Source organism: Lepidochelys olivacea, assembly GCF_965140295.1.
Source record: "Lepidochelys olivacea isolate rLepOli2 genome assembly, chromosome: 2".
NCBI classification, from domain to species: Eukaryota; Metazoa; Chordata; order Testudines; family Cheloniidae; genus Lepidochelys; species Lepidochelys olivacea.
The window spans coordinates 136876202-136899945 of record NC_140412.1 but is presented as its reverse complement, the minus strand read 5'-3'; the positions used below and the strand labels follow the sequence as shown (position 1 = coordinate 136899945).

Sequence of the window (23744 nt, the reverse complement as noted above, 5' to 3'; positions counted from 1 at the left end):
AGGATTTGCTGTGTTAAACACACTGCAGTCCATCTAACAATGTAATTAACAGGTGTGATGGATTATAAAGTCTGATCAGATTTCATGTTACTGGAGTGAGAGAAGGTCCTACTGATGTAAGATTGAGAAGAGAGAAGAAATAATTAAAGTGGAGGCAGCAGCAGTGTGGAGAAAAGCAGAGCAGTTAGAAAGAAGGCAGAGGAGAGTGGAAGAAAGGGAGGGTGCTAACAGAGCGAGGGAACAGAGCATACTTCTGTGGCTTAGATCTCTATATATTATAATACAAAATCTGAAAAGTTTTGAATGATGTGGATATAATTCCATCAAGAGAGTTTCTAGTGACAACTGAAACCATTCAAGCTTCACTCCTGTGGTTTATATTGGCAGCAGAACCCTTCTTTGGGATTATAGCCCCGTAACTCATAGTTACCTGCTATCTGTTCTATACCGTATGTTCAATAAAGGTACATACATACATAGCAGTATAGCTGCTGCATGTCACTGACTTACTTGATACATGGCTGAGATTTGTATCTCTGCTAACAGGACAATATATATATAAGAGACCTTTGATTTTACCAAGTCTCAGTGCTGGTCACATGAGGTAAAATTCCAGGAAATGCTCTGTCAAAGTAGTGAATTGAACATCTGACTCCTAACTCCTGTTATAGTTAATGCAGACATGCATTCCTAATTACTCTTGTGCCCTATGGATCTCTGAAGCACTGATTGGAGGACAGATATTAAAATCGCTAATGCAGAAGTAAAAAATACAGGGATATGAAAGTCCCTCATATCTATATAATTTTTTTTAAAAAACCCTTAAATAAATTATCAGACTTAGACATCCAAAAGCAGAGAAAGTGCATGTCTGTCAGACTCTGACTCATCATTTTATCTCACTTTTCTTCAAGAAATATTGTCGGAGACACCAGCATAATATGGAGCACCACACATTTCATACATGCTACATTACATAAGGTCTTAACAATCTTGGGTGATGACTGGTCAACTCAATCACACAACAGTGTGACCAGTATGCATTCTGAAGCATGTTTCCAAGCAAATGGACTTATTGCAATCATAAGCCCCAAAGAGATCAGCACAAGAAATGTTTTTGAAAAAAAGGCACTGATTTAAAATTCGCAAAGAATAAGGATGGTTAAAGCTTGTTTCATAATACTGTGTTTTATCTCCTAACCTTTTCTACATCTTTATTATTCCACCTCCTACCTGCTACTAGAATCCTAGATGAGGTCCCTTCCAGCCCCTCGCCCTGCCATACTGAAGCAGGACCAAGTAAACCTAGACCATCCCTGACAGGTGTTTGTCTAACCTGCTCTTAAAAACCACCAGTGACAGATTCCACAACCTCCCTTGAAAGCCTATTCTAGGCCTTAACTATCCTTGTAGTTAGAAAGCTTTTTCTAATATCCAACCTAAATCTCCCTTGCTGCAAATTAAACTCATTACTTCTTGTCCTACATTCAGTGAACATGGAGAATCACTGATCACCATACTCGTTATAAAAACATTTTACATATATAAAAACTATATCATGTCCCCCCTCAGTCTTCTTTTCCCCCCCAAGACTAAACATGCCCAGCTTTTTAACCTTGTCTCATAGGTCAGGTATTTAAATATTTTATTATTTCTGTTTATCTTCTTTAGACTCTCTCTGATTTGTCCATCTTCTTCTTGAAGTGTGACAAGGTGGGTGGGGTAATATCTTCTATTGGACCAACTTCTATTGGTTAGAGAGATAAGCTTTCAAGCTACACAGCTTTTTCTCAGGGCTTGGAAAGATACTAAGAGCTCGTCTACACTGGCACTTTACAGCACTGAAACTTGCAGCGCTGTAAAGTGCCAGTGTGGACAGTGCACCAGCGCTGGGAGCTATTCCCCTGGTGGGGGTGGGGGTTTTAGAGGGCTGGGAGAGCTCTCTCCCAGTGCTGGTGCCGTGACCACAAAAGCCACGTGAAAGCACTGTCGCTGCAGTGCTTTAACGTTGCCAGTGAGGACGTGCCCTTAGACTGTCACAGCTAAAGGTTGAACAGATAGTTTAGCACAGGTAGTTAGCACATATTCTAAGGGACCATTCAAGGTGAAGTGGCCCTTTAACACCCCAATAGGATAGGATAAAGGGGGGTTAGTGGGTTACAAACAAACAAAAACAAAACAAAACGGGTGGCCAAACTGTGGCTTGCGAGCTGCATGCAACTCTTTTACAGTTAGAAAGTGTGGCTTGCGGAGCCTCCCACGCCCCCCCATTCTCCCCACGAGACTTGGGCCGGGGGGAAGAGTGCGGGATCTCTGTCTTGCAGTGGGGTAGGGGCTTCTGCCCAGTCAGGGAGGGCGGCTCAGGGCTTCAGCCACCGTGAAGACGACTATCTCGACAAATGCACCACGTAACCAATGATATGCCAGTGACACATCAATGACGACTACTTAAACTCTCTCCACCACAACTTCAACAAACCACCACCTGTCCATTATACTCTCTCTCTCTGGAACACACCCACACTAACATCAACTTCCTGGACACCATGATCAGCTTCAACAATGGAAGCTTACAGGCAATATACAAGAAACCCATGGATCACTAGACCTACTTTCACAGACCCAGTAACCACCCCAAACACTCCAAGAAATCTGTTATCTTTCACCATGCACCGAAATACCACAGAATGTTCTCCGGGGAGCAAGTCTGGGATATACACATTAACACACTCAAAACTGCCTTCACCAAACAAGACACTCCACCAGAGAAGTAGATTTCATCATGGAACAGGCCACTTAAATACCCTGAGAGAACCTGCCTCAATACAGAACTAAAATCCCTCTGACCGCACACTGCTAGTTGTCACCTACCACCCCACACTAGAACTCATACGGGGTATCATCAAACAACTAAAACCTACACTCAATGGGGACCTCATCCTGAAAGAAATCTTTCCTGAACCCCCTCTTCTGGCCTTCAAACAATCCCCCAATCTCGTCAAGCTCAGCAGCAGCAAACTCCCCACAGACCAGGACACGCCAACTCAAAGTGGCACCAGATCCTGCTAGAACAACGGATGCAAAACTTGCAGACATATATCCACTGCTACAATGATCAACACCCCCTCCCACCACACACACACACACAACACGTTTCATGATCTATTGAGCCTACACATGCCTATCACAACATGTGTACTAAATGTCCAGTGTACTAAATCCAGTGTACTAAATGTCCCAACAACAACTATGTGGTGAAACCGGACAATCACTATGCTCTCGAATGAACACACACAAGAAAAATGGTAAGAGACAAAAACACCTTATCACCTGTGGATGAACACTTTTCATAAAGCGATCACTCTGTATCTGACCTATCAGTCCTCACCTCAGAGGACACCTGTAGAACACTTTTTTCAAAAGACAAGCCTGGGAGCTTAAATTCATAATTTTGCTAGAAATCACTAAAAATCATGGTTTTACTAAAGACACTGGACTTATGGCTTATTACAACAATCCCTAACCCACTAACCCCTCCCCCCCTTTTTGTCCCATGATTACAGGGGTCTTAACGGACAACTTCACCTTGAATGATCCCTTAGAATGTGCGTTAACTACTTCTACTAAACTGTAAGACCTTGAAATTAGTGTGACACTCTAAAAGGATATGTCTACACTAGTGAGCTTACAGCGGCACAGCTGTACCGATGCAGTTGCACTGCTGTAAGATCTCTCCTGTAGCGTCTCTATGCCAACATAATTAAACCACCTTCAACAAGCGGTGGTAGCTACATCGGCGAGTTACATAGTGCTGTGCACACTACCACTTATGCTGGCGAAATTTATGTCGCTCGGGATTGGGTGGGGGGGGGCAGGGAGGAGGTTCACAACCCTGAGTGACATAAGTTTTGCCAACATATGTGGAAGTGTAGACATGGCCTTAGAGTACCTTTCCCAAACCTAAGGAAGAGCTCTGTGTAGCTGGAAAGCTTGTCTCTCTCACCAACAGAAGTTGGTCAAATAAAAGGTATTGTGACATTCCCCTGGTGTTATCTGGACCAGTAATCTGCTAGGTCAGTCCAGTCCTTGCCTTTGGGAGCCAGCCTTACCCTGCTCCGCTGTGAGAACCCCCTCTCCTGGCCTGTTCATACACAGCCTCTGGCATGTAAGCTGCTCCTTGGATTGTGCAACCAGATGACACTAGCCAATATCTCCAGTCCCAGACACAACCCTAGCAACCTCCATCTTGCAGTGTCCAGTTATCCAGTGTCCGCTGGATGTTGCAAGCTTATATGAGTTCATCAATTTAACAAAGAAATTGATAATATACACCAGGCTTGTTATCCCAAGGGGAGTCTCTGACATGCTTCAAACCAAACGCACTGCTTCAGGTAGAATAAACAAACAAATTTATTAACTATGAAAGATAGATTTGAAGTGATTATAAGTCAAATCATAACAAGTCGGATTTGATCAAATAAAATAAAAGCAAAAAGCATTCTAAGCTGATCTTAACAACTTTCAGTGCCCTTACGAACTTAGATACTTCTCACCACAGGCTGGCTAGTTGCCCTTCCGCCAGGCTCTCCCCTTTGATCAGGGCTTCAGTCGCTTGGTGGTGATGTCTGTAGATCAGGGGTTCTCAAACTGGGGGGTCAGGACCCTGCAGGGAGTCGCGAGGTTATTACATGGGGGGGGGTCGCGAGCAGTCAGCCTCCACCCCAAATCCCGCTTTGCCTCCAGCATTTATAATGGTGTAAAATATATAAAAAAGTGTTTTTAATTTATAAGGGGGAGGGGAGGTAGCACTCAGAGACTTGCTATGTGAAAGGGCACTAGCTTCAATATGAAAATCCTACAACTAGGCTTGACCTAATTACGAAAATAAAAAGCTTGCTTCTTTAGCCTTCCTGCAGAGGAGATAATGTCTGTAAATGTGGCCTTATGTTGCATCTATCTGTAACTAAACTCAAGAAGAAAGCAGAACCTTCAACTCTACTTAAGCAGCAGTACTGTAAAAGCACACACCACCTTCTGCACATATGGTCTGACTAAGTGCCTACACCATACAACACTGAATTCCATTGTTGTTGGAGGTTTTTTTTGGTTTTAAGGTCTCTCTCCATGTGAAGACACTGTAGACCTCAATCAATTCCTATTGAATTCTGGTTGGTGTCCCTGATTGTCTAATTGTTTTTGGCTTTTTTGGTGATGTCCAAATACCCTACAGTGCAGGAGTGAGACCTCATCTCTCTCCCTCCCCCTCACACACACACTTACGTCTATTACCTGTAATGGGCGAGGGGGTGGGGGGAGCAGAGGGAAGAAACAGCAACTATATACACCCTTTGTCCTCTAGCCGCCTCTCTTTTTCCCCCACTTTTAGTTCTGTGATAGTTAACTGGCTCTTTCCTTCATTTCCACTCCCACAATATCCAGCAACCTCACCTGTTGGGGATGGCCTCTTGCTAACTTAATTTTTAAATAAAAAAGTTGAGCTGAGAGCCCTAAACCAGTTTACTCTTCAGGCCATTAAGCACAGCCAACTACTCCTGTAGCTGAAAACTGTAGCCTTGCTGGGAAAGGGGATGGTGGTTTGCCTTTGAAACACTGCTGCTAACTGCTCCAGTCACTTTAAAATGAAACCATTGCTTCTCCTTCAGTGCTTAGCAGTGCTACAGTATCTGTGCTGTGCCTACAGAGCAGAGGGGTGACTAATAAATAGCCTGCCTGGGGATCCCAATTCAATTTCTTAAGATACATTGGCAAGAGGACAAGAGAAGCTGCTGGGAATTGGGAATACAGGTAAGAAAAAGAAGGGTAAGAGTTGCCATTTTAAATTGGCACCACTAACTTATTTCCCTATGATCCTGAATACCTTTATTCTCATATCCAAAATTGGGAGCTAGGCAATATTCCCAATAGAAACTGAGATTTGAATATTTGAGCCACAGACTGCTGCTGAAAGGGCATTGGCCTTAATGGGGACTCAGAAGGAGAATTCCACAATTTATATAAAAGGTGAGGGAGAAAATTGCAGCCATGCTGCCAGGCAGCAGAAAGGCCCCAGAGTCAGTGCTGAAGCGGAGATCTTGGCTGGGTTCTGGAAGCTGTCCCATTGCTCATTCCACCTAGTGGCTACAGGTTAGCTCTTACTTCTTGGATTTCTCATCTTGGACAATCTAGGCTGGTAAACTGCCCTATTGTTTCTAGTCAGCTTCACATTTTGCTTCTCCTGTACTTACGCAATGTTGTAATATTTGAGTTGCAAACCCTGCAGGGGAATGTAATTCCGTCAAAATGTTTCCACTGAAACTTAATAAAAAAAAATCAAACATTTCTGTTTAATCTTTTGTAAAAACTTGTTTTCTTGAACTAAGTTTGGACTTAAAATTTATCTGAAAGTGTCCCTTTAGTTCAGGAATTATGCACACACGTGATGGGGGGAAATCTGTCATTAAATACTGTCATAGCAATGCAATATTTTCAAAAACCTAATGGTATTTCCACTAGGATACAATACTAATAATGGAATCGTGGTTATTGTATATAGTTATAGCCTACACTGATTACAATGGGAGCTTGTGTCACATTTGTGTTAATGTGGTATTAAAGGCCTACCTAATCTAGGTTAGTCTTTGACCTCTGACGTCAATCATAATACTTTGTTCTTATGACACCTTTCATCTCGAGTATTTTTGAAATTTATTAGCTCTCCTGCCTGCCCTGTGATATAGGTGTTATGCACTCTTTTAAAAATGAGTGAACTGTGGCATAGAAAGATTATGTAACCTGGCCAAGATGTCATAGTGGCAGTTGGAAATATAAACTCTCCAGTCTCAGTAATTCTCTTTAATATTTTATGCACAACTTGTTCTGTTTTTCTGGTCACCATTTAAGAAAAGAAAATGGTTTTAACTGCAAGGAGAAGCTTGTTAAAATAAAATTAGGCCTCTTAAAACAGCAGCAGCCAACAAATTTAGAACAAGGGATGTTGATGCCTCATTGCTCTTATGGAAACTCGCTTGTTTGTACCCCAAGTAATATATAAAATTACGAGGTTATCCCAAGAGCCCTGAAGTACTGAAGCACAATAAAGAGTCAATGAGAGAGTAGTAGTTTGACTCCTTCATTGCCTCGTTTCAATTTGCCTAATGCCTAGATGCCACTGAACATAACACATGCATGTGTGCGCACGTGTGTATATGTGTACTGCCAATGAATTGCTGGTAATGGATCTCACAGGCCATGTTTATCCTACGGACAGTTGAAAATAAAACAAACATGGTTGATAACATTGCTTCAGCTGATTATTGGGAGACCTACTGTAGCACTGGCTGCTGATACCATTTTCAAAACAGTGTCATACACCCTTACTTGTAGCAAATAAGGCCACTGCAGGGGCCTTGAGTACTGGTGCACCTGGTTCCTTTTATTCTCTGCCTGTGGCACATCACAGTCTAGACCAGTGGTTCTCAAAGCCGGTCCACCGCTTGTTCAGGGAAAGCCCCTGGCGGGCCAGACCGGTTTGTTTACCTGCCGCGTCCGCAGGTTTGGCCAATCACGGCTCCCACTGGCCGCGGTTCGCTGCTCCAGGCCAATGGGGGCTGCAGGAAACGGCGCGGGCCAAGGAAAGTGCTGGCCGCCCTTCCCGCAGCCCCCATTGGTCTGGAGCAGCGAACCGCGGCCAGTTGGAACTGTGATCGGCCAAACCTGCGGACGCGGCAGGTAAACAAACCGGTCCGGCCCGCCAGGTGCTTTCCCTAGACAAGCGGCGGGCCAGCTTTGAGAACCACTGGTCTAGTCTCCTTTTGGTTGTTGGCTTTAATGTGCAGGCGCTGAGCGATATTGGAGGCCTGTGATACACAGCAGGTCAGACTACAAGATGATCTAATGGTCCTTTCCGGTCTTGCACTCTATGACTCAAAGTTAGTTAACACCAGTGCTAACGTGACAACAGTAGGGAATCCCAACATTGATAACTGGTGTTGGCAACCAGGGAACACACTTCCAAAATACTGCAATAGTCAATGCCGCCTCAGAGGCGGTTTAGAGTGCAAAGTGCTGACCAACAAGTCAGACCCACATTCTATTCCTAGCTCTGCCAATGGCTTCCTGAGCAAATACATTACCCCATCTGTACTTCATTTTCCCCAGTATTGCCAACCCTGAAATGTTCAAAGAAATCAGTCAGGTCCCAAAAAAGTGGCTTACAAATCATGATACTTGGGGGGGGGGGGGGGGGAGGGAGATTGCCTTCTGTTTTTTGTGTCCTTTGAAGGTTTTTTCCTGCAACCACAAGAAATACAAACTTAAAAAGCAAACAGACGCTGGTATTTTCAGGTAATCACTGATCTCCAGTACCCGGGCCCTTAAATAAAACACCAAATATCGTGATACTCATGATAAAAATCATGAGTTAGCAACACTTCCATTTGTAAAATGAGTATAATGATGCTTATCTATGTGATGTGCTTTGAAGCTCCCTGGATGAAAAGTGATAATAATGGTGTTATTACATCAAAATGTAGTGGTATAATACATGATGCAGAAAATGAGGGAGTTCAAAATTTGTTGGGATCCATTCTTAAAAGCCCCCCAAAACCTTATTCAACATAATGAAACATTTATGTTATGCTTTCTTTAAGTACATTTAAATCAGCATAAAAACAGAGCAAGTAGGAATAAAGGGGTTAGAGCTATTATTGTGATTTCCCCCTCTCTCCACTTCAGTCATTCTGTATTCATACTGCAATATTACAGTTTAGTATAAACAAAATTCAGATATAAACTTTTCTCAGATGTAGGCAAAACTGAGATGAGATTAGCTGATTGCTTTTTGGGACAAGACTGTGATTGAAATCTAAAGAATGCTGGATCAGGTCCTTAAGGTCAATGAAAATATCTTCATAGGGGTTAATGGGTTCTGGAACAGACTATAAGGGGTGAGTTGATTAGTTCTCTCTGATATTACTGTAACATGTTTTTACATCCTAAACACAATACAGAATTATAATTAAAAATATACTGTTCATATAGTACACCCATAATCATTGAGTCTTATGAAAATACTTAATACCCCTTATTGTTAATTTTCCACAATGTACAATTCTCAAAGTTCTTTAGTCCCCTCCTAAATCACCTGCCAAATAATTATCTAGTGACAGCAGAGGACAAACAAAAGATGTGGCAGCTTCTTAGCTGTATAATCCTCCCTGTACTTAGCCACATGATAAAAATATCTCAAATCCCACAAAATTCTGTTAAGCAAAAAAAGAGTTTAGAACTAGTCACTTGCCTCACATTGCACAAAACTGGCATTACATTTTATTGAAAGGGCTCTGCTTTGAAAGCTGTGCTCCCAAATAATATTTCTACTCATGGAAACAACAGATGGAGAAGCTGTATCAAAAGTCTTATGATCTACAGTATTCTTTCAATGACTGCTCAATCTGTTCAGCCAATGTATATTACTAGGCTAATTTTTATACAGTAATTTTATATCTGACCTACAAATTCTTCTGTGCCTCTTTTAGAGATTATTAGCCATAGGGAATAACTTCCCTTCATGCTAATTTGACTGATTTATATTAGCAGTCTTCTCTTAAGCATAAGTGCAGAAGGGGAAGTACTGTAGCTTTTTCTGAGCTGTCCCTTGGCACACCCTTTATTATGTATGCAATTATTCTTATTTTGCCCTATTATTAAAATTATTACCACAGCAGGGAGTGATCAGACGACTGGCTCATCAAATCTTTATCTTCTGGAAAGCCTATTTTTGCTCAACAATACTAGCCTGATAATCATGTAGCATCCATTGGGGCAAAAATGCAGACACAACATATCAAAAATAGGACAAGCTCGGGCATAAGAATTACCAACAAAAGAATAAAATCATCATTTCTGCCTCAGTTTCCCCACTCTCATGTGAGGGGATAAACCAACTCACCAGCCAGTATATTAATGAAGCTCCCACAAGTGTCAGTATTTCATTCCTTTTTCATCAGCGATGCACTTATTGTTAAAATGCAGTTAATCATCACTGAAGACATCACTCAGGAGGTATCCCCAGCCAAGTCTTCCACCCTTTCCTCATCCTTTTCCTGATCCACACTCTCCTGTAGGAACCTCTCTGCTCCCTGCAGCAATCCCCCTTTAAGTGAGCAGCTTGTTGGCCTTCTGTCCCACCAGCTGGGAAGCAGCTGATTAGCCCAACTCCCTGGAAGGGCATCCCATGCTGTGATGGTGTCCAAAAGCACATTCTACCAGGTATCTAGCTGCAAAGGGAGTTGAACTTGATCGACCCTGTCCACGGCAGTGAGACCACCATTTTCAGCACCATTTAAAAAAGCTGCATAAATAATTTTTAACGTGTATTTTCCAAATACTCATTTTCCCAGCGTAAGTGGGGTTTGGGATGTTGGTGGCAAGAGTGTACTGAACACTCAACATTCAAGGAGCTCTTCTGTGATTTACTTATTAATGTTGAAAGTTCTGATCTGATCTAAAGAGCGCTGAAATCAATGCAAGGCTTTCTTCTGATTGGCATGGACTATGAATCACACCCTACTTGTATAAGGCAAATTGTGTATTTGTACCTCTGAATCACATTTTTCTTCATTTTCTTCTATCCGGTTTTCTCTTTTATGTCAGGAGGCAGAGAGTGGGATTTATGGAAAAACTGATTGGTAGAGTAAGTTGCCCTTGTGTGAGACAAGAACAAATTGTATATATCAAAATATTTTGAATATCTTTTATTGCTTATATTTAGAATAAAGATTTTTTTTAAAAGTAGAAGAAAAACAAACAAGAGTAAGAATGAAATATCTTGGCAAATATCAGAGGGGTAGCCACGTTAGTCTGGATCTGTAAAAGCAGCAAAGAGTCCTGTGGCACCTTAGAGACTAACAGACGTATTGGAGCATAAGCTTTCATGGGTGAAGTGGGTATTTACCTACGAAAGCTTATGCTCCAATCAATACGTCCGATGGATGTAAGGTGCTACAGGACTCTTTGCCGCTTGGCAAATAGTTAATTCTTATATCTATTTTCCACTGTAATAGAATTGTGCCCAATCTTGCACTTTTTACACAGGCAAATTCACTAATATATTGAATATAATATAATATATCTTTGCCTGAGTAAGGAATGCAGGAGTAGGTGCATATGCTGATTTTATGTATAAGAATTGCCTAAAAGGAACCAGATTGTCTGTTGACAGAATAGTAACTTATCACAAGGATGGAAGTTGTTAGGGGGCATTCAGCTAGTGCACTTGTTGCATGGGGCTTCCACACACTTGTGGTTATGTTTCTAGCACAGCAAACTGTGCCAAGTAAATAGGCTGTGATTAAAAAATGAGGAAATACAGTGAGCCTTATTTTAGATGGTGTCCAAGGCAAAGAAGAGCTTTAAATCAACAATACTGAGGAACTTTAATTAGGATGAAGTGGGCACACTTGTTCACAATTGACTTAATTCATTTCAAAGTTTGTTAGCAATAGATTCCAGTGCTCTCTATGCTACTCTTCTCAGGTTCTCATACCATGGCATCTGAATTTGTGAATTAAAAATGACAAAGAAAGCAATACAAAGAGTATTCAAGGTAAATAGAGTTAGAAAGTCAGCTCAGTAAGCTGTTATCAATTAAATGCTTAGCACTTCACATTTCAGAGATTCTCTCTTGCGGTCTATACTAGGTCTATACTAACGCAGAGAATGCTACCCTATTTTTTGTTTGTTTTTTCCCCCACTGATTTAATCCATCCTTTGTCAATATCATTACACAGCATCTTGTAAGAGTTTCCTAAACACAGTGCTTCACTGATAAGGTGGCAGGGACTACTGCTTACAAATGGTTCACTGGCTGCTGAAGAGGTTGCAGTAGCACCAGCTTTTCAATGACGCCACATGGAGAGAGGTAAAAGAACAAGATAAAGCAGGCTGTATGAGGGGGAGGGAATTAGGCCCCTTCACACCACCACAAAATCAATAGTTATAACTGCACCCCAGCAAAGCCCCAAACAAGCAGGAATTAGCAGTATCTCTCTAGTATATTTCTATAACCATGATCAATGTCTCTTTAAATATTCTCAATCATCAGCCCAACCTGCTACATGTTTTGCAATAGGGGATTTTTAAAAGTCCCTTTTCTCCCACAAATTAAGCAAAAATACTGTACAGTGGGGTTTTTGGAAAAGTAGTTTTAAATTAAAATATAGACAAATGCTTTATGTAATCCCAAATTACATAATCCTTGAGTGCACTAAAAAGATGTCCTTCTACATGCATCAAACTAGAGTTCAAAACAGATCATGTTTTAACATTAATGATGGAAAGCAGAAAAAAGTCTGATGAATAATAAAGAAGCAGTAAACAGATCTTTCCAAAACACAACCACAGCAGGGAGGCTTCAAACCCAAAAGCAACCATGAGATGAAAAAGAAACAGAGAGAGTCCACACCCCCAAATAAATGAGACAATCGATATTCTGCACTCAGGCAAAATTTTGTGATGCACTGGGCAAAGCAGCTGCAATGTTGTTTGTTTTCTGCAAACGGCTATCTGCAAATTCCTCTCGGGATACCTATAGATCACAGTGCACCCTATTTTAGTCTCCTATGGATGTTCTGGCAGAGAAAAGTCCACATTTGCCAATCAAATACAGCCTATCTGTACATTGCCATCAGCGACCCTAGGCTCCCAGGGAAGAGACTAATAAATACAGAGGGTGTTTTGTCAACAGTCAGCAATAGGGATCCTAACAAGGCACATTTGCAAAGCAGCATCTTGCACAGTAATTTATCCCTTAGCCCCAGCGATGGATGGCTGCATTTGGCTATGTCTAGAAAAGGTAAAAGGCGTCCGGCGAGTTACCTGCTCCCCGAAGTCGATGGCTATATTGGTGATGCCCAAAGGGACCAAGAATCGGATCAGGGGCCAGTAGTTGGCGAGCGCTGGAAATTTCACCATAGTCCCAGCTGTGCGAGGACCCCAAACACATCTGCCGTAGCAGGGACACTGCAAGGGGGGAGGAATGGGGAAAGAAGGAAAAGGAGAGAGAAAAGAAAGGCCCCCTAAAAATCAAGCTTCTGGCTTGGCTGGGGGAGGCGCTGCACGTAGGGCGAGCAGCAGCAGCAAAGCGCTCTCTCCTCTCCTCCGCCGCCGCTCGCTCTGCGCGGTGCGTCGCTGTCTTAGCGAGAGATCCAAAAGATGAAGTCCATCCCTGCTGCCCTCCTCCCACACAACAACGACCTGCTGCTGCTGCCGCTGCCGCTGCCGGGGGGGGAAAGAGGAGGGACACCACCACCACCACCACCCGAAATTTCCGCGGGCGGGTTTTCCATTATGGGAGCTAGGGCACCCACACAAAAATGAGGTAGGTACCCTGGCTTAGCCTAGCCGGCAGCAGGGGGATGGGAGCAGGGGTGGGAACAAAAACAAACCAACCACCGGCATGGGGGCAGGATGAGCCGGGCTGTCTCGCCGCCGCCGCCGCCTCCTTCCCCAGGCTGTGGGAGGAGAGGGACGCAGGAGGGCGGCTGGGGCTCCTTGGCGGCCGCCTCGGTGGTGCAGAAAGCGGGCTGAGGCGGGAGACGCTGCGCCCCGGCCCAGCTACGTCTCGTCTCTCGGCGTCTGCCTCGCCGAACACGTGGGTTTTGACACACACCCGGCCTCATTTCAGGAGAGGAGGGGAGAGGGCGGCATCTCGCTGCTCCTCCTAACGCCGGCCGCCGGGCACAGCAGCACCTCTAGCTGCTGCAGCCCGCCCTGGAGAGGGAGAGGGAGAGGGAGAGGGGCCGCCGGTGCCTGCCCAGCGGGACTGTAAACAAGCGTAGGTGCCCAGCGAGTGTGGCTGTACAAGTGACTGTGTGTGTGTAAGTAAGTGTGCAGTCTCCTCCATACGCTGTACGTATGCACATACACACTGGACATAGGCATGATACACATACACAAAACATACTTTCCACACACAGGCTCACAGCACAGAGCACATGGTATGTACCGGGCAGGTGTCGGTTTGTGTACAGTAGCTGTGGTTTTGGGGGTGTGCACATTGCCACAGCTTGTGTACATGCATGGGTATGTAACCCTGGTGATTGTGCATGTACAATATCTGCATCTCTGTGTGTACATACATGTCTGCATCTAGCAGGCATCTGTTAAAGCCCTCTGCTGTGCTCCAGGGCACTGCCACATAATGGAGTTACAGTCAGCAGAAGTGTACAGTATTCTGTTGCTCCATGCATTGTACCAACACTAGTCTGTAAACTTCTCCCCCACCCCAGGGCTAGTTTTAGGATTTGTGACGTCTCAGGCAAAAGTGGAGCTTTACAGTGCTTGGAGCAGGACTTCATCTGTGAGTTGCCCACTCGCCTCCCTCTCTTGTTCCACTGTAAAAGTGTCGAAGAGTGAGCTGGCCTGCAAGCTGCGTGTCTACACAGGCCCCTCTCAAAAGTGGGATCCCAAACTTGCATTGCATGTTAATAAGGCCTTCACCGTGTGCGTTTGACCATTATTGTAGAATACTGTAGAATGTAAGCAGTGCCTGATGGAGAAGGCACGTCCTGTCTGTTAATGACTGGCTGGAGGATTTACAGAACTGAGGCAAAGTAGTGAATGGGGCGGTCCTTAATCTCGCTAGTCATTACGGGTCAGGAAATGCCTGACCCAGAGTTTTTGTTCTGATAAACCACATAAAATAATAAATAAATGGAGACCAAGATGTGTTAATATTTCAAAGTCAGTTTAATTTCTGAACAATAAAATGTGCCATTTGCTTGTAGTCTGAAGGACCAAGCCTGCTCACATGGAAAGCAATGGAATATCTGTTCACTGGAAGCACTGTTGGACCCTGGCTCGTTTCTAGAAGATAAAGACTAATGCAGTTAACCACTGAGAAAAGCAGGACTTAATTCTCAATTTTTAATTGATATATGTAAGACACTTGGACTTTCCAATTTCTATTGAGGGTGTTACCCTAGAGGTGGAAGAACCAGGGTATGTCTACACTACAAAGTAAAAACCCATGGTACCACATCTCAGAGCCCAGGTCAGTTGCATTGGGCTCATGGAGCAGGCTGTAGAGCTAAAAATAGCAGTGTAAATATTTGGTCTTGGGCTGGAGCCCAGTTTCTGAAAGCCAGTGACTGGGGAAGGATCTCAGAGTCTGAGCTCCAGCCTCTGAGAATGTATACATTGCTATATCTTCTTCAAGTACATGTGTGCATGCTCTGGAATTGCAGAATTTTGCCTAGCAGTACCCATGGCGGGGCGGTGCTCCCATCTCATGGCTGTAGCCCCTCCCTTGGCTAATGAAGCAGCTCGACCCTGACCTCCCTCAGTTCCTTCTTACCTCCCATGACTGGAGTTGCAGCTCTGTGTAGTTTTCCACCTCATAATCCTTTATTCAGTGACTTTTTTTGAGTTGTATATAGTTTATTAGTACCACTAGTACAGAGTTAGTAGGATTTAGTGTTAGTTGCAGCTTGTGTTCCCTCACCAGGGTTTAAACATTGTCCGTCGTGGACGGGGGGAATCACCAATAACAATCCCCATGTGCTGTGCTTGCTGCTCTAGGTGAAGCCGCCATCATGGAGCAGTGTTTGAGGTGCAGATCATTCATGGAATGGACTCAGGTGGTGAGGGGTCTTCATCTGAAACAGCACCTGCTTGAACAGGCCATGCTGCCTGCTTCAGCACTGAGGCCCTCGTCAGATGGCAGATCATCCTCTGGTACTAAGCGTGCTGCCGCTTCACGTGCTGGAGCTGGTGCCTCTTTGAAGAGACGGAGGCAAAGACACCCCGTACCTGCCAATAATGGGGGGCAGAGGAAGGCAGTGGCTTCAGCAGATGTTATTGAGCACGCTCAGTACAAGCCAAGCAGCAACTTGGAGGGCCTCCCCCAACCCCGGGGCTAGCCTGCTGTGTTGCCTCTCCACAGAGGAGTAATTTCCTGTTGAGTGTGCCTAGGAAAAGGTCATGTAAAACTAACCGAGACTGCTCCAGGTCCCATGGGGACTTGTCTTCCTTTTTCAAAAGGAGCATGAATCAGCACGGGTTGAATGCAGGTATGTGGGATGAAGCAGGTCCCACCAACCTCTTCCCAGCACTATCCAGACAGGTCAGAGACCTATAGAGTTGACTCCGGTTCTGGCCCCCAGGGGCCTCAAGCAGCATCTGGCTCTGGCACAGTTAACTGCCTCATCCTTGTCCCCAGATGATTCCGCGGTGTCGGGCTCTTGCTTTCCTTTGGTATCGGAGGATTTCAAGCCATACCAGGACCTGTTGTGGTGCCTGGCTGGTTTGCTGGGTATTCAAGCAGAGTTTCTGCAGGAGAACACTCACAGGTTAGTGGATACTCTTAACCATCAGCCCCTGTGAGAGTCGCCCTCCCTATTAATGATGCACACTTTGAGCCTGCTAAGGTCCTCTGGAGCATACCGCCTTTGATAGCACCTGCAGCTAAGCGCATAGAAAAGTGCTGCTTTGTTCCCATGCAGGGATTTGAGGGGTTTTGTTCCCATCTGTCTTCAAATTCCTTGGCAGTAACTGTGGTGAATGATAGAGCCCTACAGGGCAGGTGTAAGTCCAGTCCCAAGGCGAAGGACTCTAAGTGAATGTACCTGATGGGTAGGAAGATTTACACTTCTTCTTCCTAGCAAAAACAAATTACTAATGAGCAGACACTGCTGTCCAAGTATGACTTTGTCAACTGGACGTCTATGTCTAAATTCACAGACCAGCTGCTGTGACCTCGAGAGAGGAATTTCAGACATTTGCTGCTTGGTGGCTAAAACTTCTTTACAGTCCCCGCTGGATATCTTGGATACTTCAGCCAGAGTGATGGCCTCCACAGTGACCATGAGGAGGTCCTCCTGGCTGCAGAATTCAGGCATTGCTCCTGATATCCAGTAGTCCATTGAGGATCTGCCCTGTGATGGCCAGGTGCCGTTTCAGGATAAAACAGATGAGACTCTGCACTACTTCAAGGTCTCTAAAGCAACCCACGTGGTCACTGGCTTGTGGAATTCAACCAATGCTGGCTTCCATCCAGGACATCTTGGAATACCTGCTGCAACCTTAGTTGTTGGGAGTTGTTCTTAGTTCACTGAAAGTACATCTGGCAGCGATATCGGCATTTCATCTCCCTATTCAGAGAAGGTCAGTCTTCTCCAAACCCACGGTGGCAAAATTCTTAAAAGGGTTTCTTTGTCTACATCCTCTGGTCTGAGAGCCAGTTCCTCTGTGGAACCTTAGCATGGTCCTAGCAGCTGGGATGGGATCTCCATTTGAGCACCTTTCTACTCTTGTGTCAGAAAACTGCGTTTCTGGTAGTGATAACATCCACAAGGAGAGTGTGAGTTGCAGGCTCTGATGGCAGGGCCTCCTTATACACAATTCTCCAAAAACAAGGTGACTTTATTACCACACCCCACATTTTTGTCTAAAGTGGTTTCTCAGTTTCATTTAAGCCAGATGGTATACTTACCTGTATTCTTTCCTAAGCCACACTGCTTGTGAGTCACCTAAGTTGAATACACAGCTGCATCTACTCAGAGAAGAAACAGTTACTCATTGTACTGTGGTTCTTTGAGATGTGAAAAAGACATGTATTCCACCAGCCACCCTTCATCCTTTCTGCATTGCAGTTTCATCTCTCAGCGTTCGGTGTGAAGGACCTGAGGGCTGGGGGATATATGAGGCGCCACTTCCTATAGCCAGGGGAGGGGCTAGGGCCATGAGGCATGAGCACCACCCCTCTATGGGTACTACTAGGCAAAATTCTCTGGCACGCTAGGTGCACACACACCTAAGTGGATACACGTCTCCATCACATCTTGAAGAACCACAGTTACAGCAAGTAACCATTTCTTTTAGCCCCACAGTCCGAGCCCCACAAGGCCAAGTGAATTGACCCAGGCTGTCAGACTTTGTGCCATGGGATTTTCTTCGCAGTGAAGATATACCCTCATCATCTAATAGCGTTTAGAACCTCTTGTGATTTTCAGAATCCAGATCCTTGTAAAACTAAGATTTTGTTCTTTTGGGAGGGATGGAGGGAGGAATGTAGCAAAACCTTTTAAAATGTTTTGCTACTCACAAGAACTTTCAAAAACTTTTAGAGATTGTGTGAATCCTCTTACTTTGGGGTTCTCCCATACCACTTCCTGTAGAAATACTGACAGCTCTCAGTGTCAAGCAGCAATGGAAATTAAGATGTGTGATCAAGCTGAGGAAATGTAGAAAGGAGTTGATGGTTAAAAGGAAATGAAAGAAGAGGGATTCAAATGGAAGATGGATTTAGGGGTGGGGCAGTGGGCAAGGACTTAGAGGTGGAAGACGTGGTGTGGGAAAACCATAAAGGTACTGCATCCCCTGCAGGCAGGTTCCAATGTCACAGTATGGTAGGGGGGAGCTGAAGTAATGGGGGTAAAGCAGGAGAGAACATAAGAACGGCCATACTGAGTCAGACCAAAGCTCCATCTTAGCCCAGTATCCTGCCTTCCGGCAGTGGCCAATGCCAGGTGCCCCAGAGGGAATGAACAGAACAGGTAATCATCAAGTGCTCCATTCCCTGTCGCCCATTCGCAGCTTCTGGCAAATAGAGGCTAGGGACACCACCCCTGCACATCCTGGCTAATAGCCATTGATGGATCTATCCTCCATGAATTTATCTAGCTCTTTTTTTAACCCTGTTATAGTCTTGGCCTTCACAACATTGAGGTCTGAAGCAAGAGAGGATGAGAAGAAACAAGTGCAAAAGCAGGAGCTGGGGTAGAGACATAAATATGCCCTTGAATTTACACCACCACATTCTGACACCTATATAGTGCCAAGTAATGAAAATGGTACTATTCTGACTGAGGTGCTAACCACAAGGCAAATTCCACTGGGAAGATGTACAGAGAGGGGAAACCTTTTCCTTCTCCCCTGGCTGTGGATTGAGTGAAGATGTGGAGACAAATCCTGCCCAAATATTGTAGTGGCCTCTGTGGGTCATTGTGCAGGTCCTCTAAAGAAGGGTATATGTGCGTGTGTATGTATAGATAGATATAGATATAGGTATTTCGAGTAGGGCTGTCAATTAATTGCAGTTAACTCATGCGATTAACTCAAAAAATTAATTGCAATTAAAAAAATTAATCACACTTATAACAATAGAATACCAATTGGAATTTGTTAAATGTTTTTGGATATTTTTCTACATTTTCAATATTGATTTCAATTACACCACAGAATACAAAGTTAACAGTGCTCACTTTATATTATTATTTTTGTTTACAAATATATGCACCGTAAAAATGATAAACAAAAGAAATAGTATTTTTCAATTCACCTCATACAAGTACTGAAGTGCAATCTCTTTATTGTGAAAGTGTAACTTACAAATGCAGATTTTTTTGGTTACATAACTGCACTCAAAACAAAACAGTGTAAAACTTTAAAGCCTACAAGTCCACTCAGGCCTACTTCTTCTTCTGCCAATCATTAAGACAAACAAGTTTGTTTACATTGACGGGAGATACTGCTGCTTGCTTCTTATTTCCAATGTCAACTGAAAGTGAGAACAGGCGTTCACATGGCACTTTTCTAGCTGGCGTTGAAAGGTATTTACAGGCCAGATATGCTAAACATTCTTATGCCCCTTCCATGCTTCGGCCACTATTCCAGAGGACATGCTTCCATGCTGATGATGGTCAATTAAATTTGTGACTGTCCTCCTTGGGGGGAGAATTGTACGTCTCCTGCTCTGTTTTACCCACATTATGCCATATATTTCATGTTATAGCAGTCTTGGATGATGATCCAGCACGTGTTCGTTTTAAGAACACTTTCACAGCAGTTTTGACAAAACACAAAGGTACCGAAGTGAGATTTCTAAAAATAGCTACAACACTCGACCCAAGGTTTAAGGATCTGAAGTGCCATCCAAAATCTGAGAGGGACGAGGTGTAGAGCATGCTTTTAGAAGTCTTAAAAGAGCAACACGCTGATGCAGAAACTACAGAACCTAAACCACCAAAACAGAAAATCAACCTTCTGCTAGTGGCATCAGACTCAGATGATGAAAATAAACATGCATCAATCTGCACTGCTTTGGATCGTTATCAAGCAGAACCAATCATCAGCATGGCAGCATGTCCTCTGGAATGGTGGTTGAAGAATGAAGGGACATATGAGTCTTTAGCACATCTGGCACGTAAATCTCTTGCAATGCCAGCTACAACAGTGCCATTTGAATGCCTGTTCTCACTTTCAGGTAACATTGTAAATGAGAAGCAGGCAGCATTATCGCCTACAAATTGTAACCAACCTTGTTTGTCTGAGCGATTGGCTGACCAAGAAGTAGGACTGAGTGGACTTGTAGGCCGTAAAGTTTTATATAGTTTTATTTTTGAATGAAGTTTTTTTTGTACATAATTCTACATTTTAAAGTTCAACTTTCATGATAAAGAGACTGCACTATAGTACTTGTATGAGGTGAATCGAAAAATACAATTTTTTTGTTTTTTACAGTGCAAATATTTGTAATAAAAATAAATATAAGGTGAGCACTGTACACTTTTGTATTCTGTGTGGTAATTGAAATTAATATATAAAAATTGAATTTAATTGCGATTAATATTTTTAATCATGCAATTAATCACAATTAATTTTTGTAATTGCTTGACAGCCCTAATATAGATATATATTTTTAAATATCTAGCTATTAAAAATATCTAGCTATTAAATAATAGCCCTAATATAGATATAATATAGATATAATATATCATCGGAAGATCCACATAACAGGTCTCTTTCCTTGCTCACTCCTGCCTCCCCCTCCAAGGGAAGCTTCACAGCCTTTGAGGAGAAGGCTGAGTTTACCTGAAAGAGACCACCCATTACTTAATTCTCTCATATCAAATTGTTTTTGGAGTTTCATTGCTATGCTATGTGTTATTAATTGGAGTCATGTTTCACCCCAGAAATGCCTGCATTTCCACAGTAGGTGAAGTATTTCCACAGGCTTATGATCCTGAAAGCAAAACCTACAGTATAAGTAAGGTTGCATAAGGATTTTGATTACAAGTCCCTATTTTTACATATGCATTTATTTCTGGAGAGAAAAAAATCTCCTTTCCAGGTAAAACTGTCTTTGCTTGGTTTCAGTCTGGAGGGAATTTTTTAAATTTTAGGAAAAATCTTTGTGCTCTTTTTGAGTTGCAGAAAGGTAAGAAAAGGTGTACCTGTTTACATTTCCTTTCATATATAATTCATGGTTGAAATTTACAGTTTGACATTTTTGGGTTGACTAATATTTGAGGATTATGCCCTTTCATTGCCTATGAAAAACAAATACCCCATACCCTGCACACAAAAATAAAGACCCCAAAGTTATAGCATTTAAAAACTTAGTATCATAGCTCCTAGTGTTAGTTATCTGGAGGTGCAGTAATTACTTCTACCAGCTCTAACAGTTACGCTCAATCCTGCAAAAACTTACGAGTAGTTTTATTAAGCATAATAGAACTGCTCACATGTGTAAGCATTTGCAGTATCAGGGCTTTAAAGTCATTCAACAGATCGTATTTATTGACTTGAGTGGACTTTGGATCCCTACAGCTGTAATTTATTTCCGAATATTTAATTAATGCCCCATATTGTAAAGTGTTGGGCAACTTTAACGGGCAATGCTATCTGTGCCTCCTATAATAAAATAATGAAATAAACAATTAAGTTCTTCTGTCCACATTTGTTTCTCCTTTTCTTCACCTCATTAATTTCTTCTGCTTGTTGGATGTATGGAGTTGTTTCTACTCCTCTTCTAGCTTGTGTACACTACTCAAGGCATAGAAGCTCATGCAGAATTTGTTTGTGGTGGGGTATACTACCCCTTTAAGTGGTAATCTGGAGCTCACAGCCAAACCAGTGCAATCAAGTGGCACCCTGCGTCTGTCCTTCGGACTTGGCTATCCAAACAGGAAAAGGAGAAGAGATGAGAAGCCTACAGGCCACAGATCTGGGCTTTAGAGACCTAGTCTTTCTGACCACAAGTTTGGTTGCTCTGACTCAAGGATCTGAGGTAAGGGTTCATTGAAGTGGATTAAGCCAGTATACTAGGCATGGAGCTACCGAAAATAGCCAATGGAAGATGCTGATGGTGGGGGTGGGGGGGTGTCCTAAGCCCTGTCCCTCTTGTGGAGCTAGGCACCTAAGCCAAGGCTGTAGGGAGGCACCTATCACTGCTTGTGATCCACAACTGGGAACCTCTCACCTGGGATCAGGTGGCTTAGGTGCCTAAATCACTTCTTGGGAGAATGGATTAGGTGGCTGCCTCAGTACACACAATATGGCTGGGGGAGGTGGTGCCACTACCCTCCCCCCCTCCCCCCCCCGCCCATCACTTTTAACTAGATGGTTGGAGTATTTGCCTGGGATGTGGGAGAACCAGGTTCAATTCCCTCTTTCTGTTCGAGGGGGAGAAAGGATTTGAACAGGGGGCCCACCTCCCAGGAGAGTGCTCTAACCCCTGACCTATGGGATATTCTGATGGGGGGTTGTTCCCTCAATTTCTCCTGCTGAAGTTATTCCGCTGTGACTGGAGAAGGGGGACTCCAAGCAGGTGCCCTAACTATTGACGACAGAATCTCTCTCTCCCGCAATGACTGAGGATAAATACTTAAATAGTTTTGGGAAAGAGAGAGAGGGATTGATTCTGTAGTTTAGGTGCCTAAACTGCTTCATGGATTACACCCTATGTGCACAAATTAATTACACCTATGACTTTTAGGACATTACAATTAGAATAGGGAGTCAGGAACAAACAAGATAAGAATAAACAACACTTTATTCCTGGAAAGGATAGGGACAAATTAGAAGATGGTAAAGAGAACAGGCAAAAAAAGTCAGGGACATTAAATAAATGAGGACCCAACCAATTCCACAGCGGTGAACACTAAATACACACAAATTAAATAAAAATAACAAAATGCCGCCCCACCGTCAGCTGATGGGTGAAGTTGGGGAGAGATGGTGTCTGTTGCTGGGATGCTAACATCCCTTTTGACTGGAGTGAGTTCCTAGTGGCCTCAGTCCCAAGTCCCATACTGGGAGTGGTTGAGCCAATGCTGTGTGACTGGAACAGTCAAGGCTTGCCCGTTGTCCTTGACCTAGGAGCTTCTACAAACTTCACAGTAAGTCCATTCTGTTTCTGTAGTTAAAGCTTTTCAATTAACCTATAAGGGGAGAAGTGTTCAGAAACTATACATATAGCTTGACTTAAGGGTTGCAGTTCCCTCTGAATAGAGGAGGGAATATATTTCAGATACTATATTTTGTGTATTACCTCATGCCCTTTCTTGGGTCCCAATCCTAAAAGTGGAGGAAGAGGTCCTGGAGAGGCAATAGAGGGTTCTGTGAAGCACATGTTGGTTGCTGCTGCCTTTCTTTAGGGCCCACACTGACCACTATCCTTTCCCCTTAGTAGTAAGAGGTGTCTGGTGGGGAATCTGCTTACTGTATGACACATTCTACATCTTTTGTGGTGTAGAGTTCTTTGCCTATCTTAATTTTTGTTACTGTGTATAAACAAATACAGAAATATTCATTTATGGGCTTCATGGTCAGTTTATGTCACGCAGCTCTGTCCTGAACCCTGTAGAATGTTATCACGGCTGGGACTGTGAAAACCCATGTGGTGAATGAACTTCCCAGGCTAATCTCTGGCTCAATAGGACCTTCCAGTTAGGAACACCGCT

The 23744-nt window shown here is 43.4% G+C and overlaps 1 protein-coding gene across 1 annotated transcript in view; it reads right to left on the bottom strand.

Moving 5' to 3' along the window:
- The window catches only part of ANKH (ANKH inorganic pyrophosphate transport regulator), a 137973-nt gene extending 124337 nt beyond the window's left edge, over positions 1-13636 (bottom strand). Inside the window, exons 1-2 of the mRNA XM_084619141.1 lie at positions 13450-13636; positions 12877-13020 (exon numbers count right to left, since the gene is read on the bottom strand). Of these exons, the coding sequence (XP_084475267.1) occupies positions 12877-13020; positions 13450-13458 (153 nt within the window). The 5' untranslated portion in view covers positions 13459-13636. The remainder of the gene's footprint in view (positions 1-12876; positions 13021-13449) is intronic.
- Between the last annotated feature and the right edge of the window lie 10108 nt (positions 13637-23744).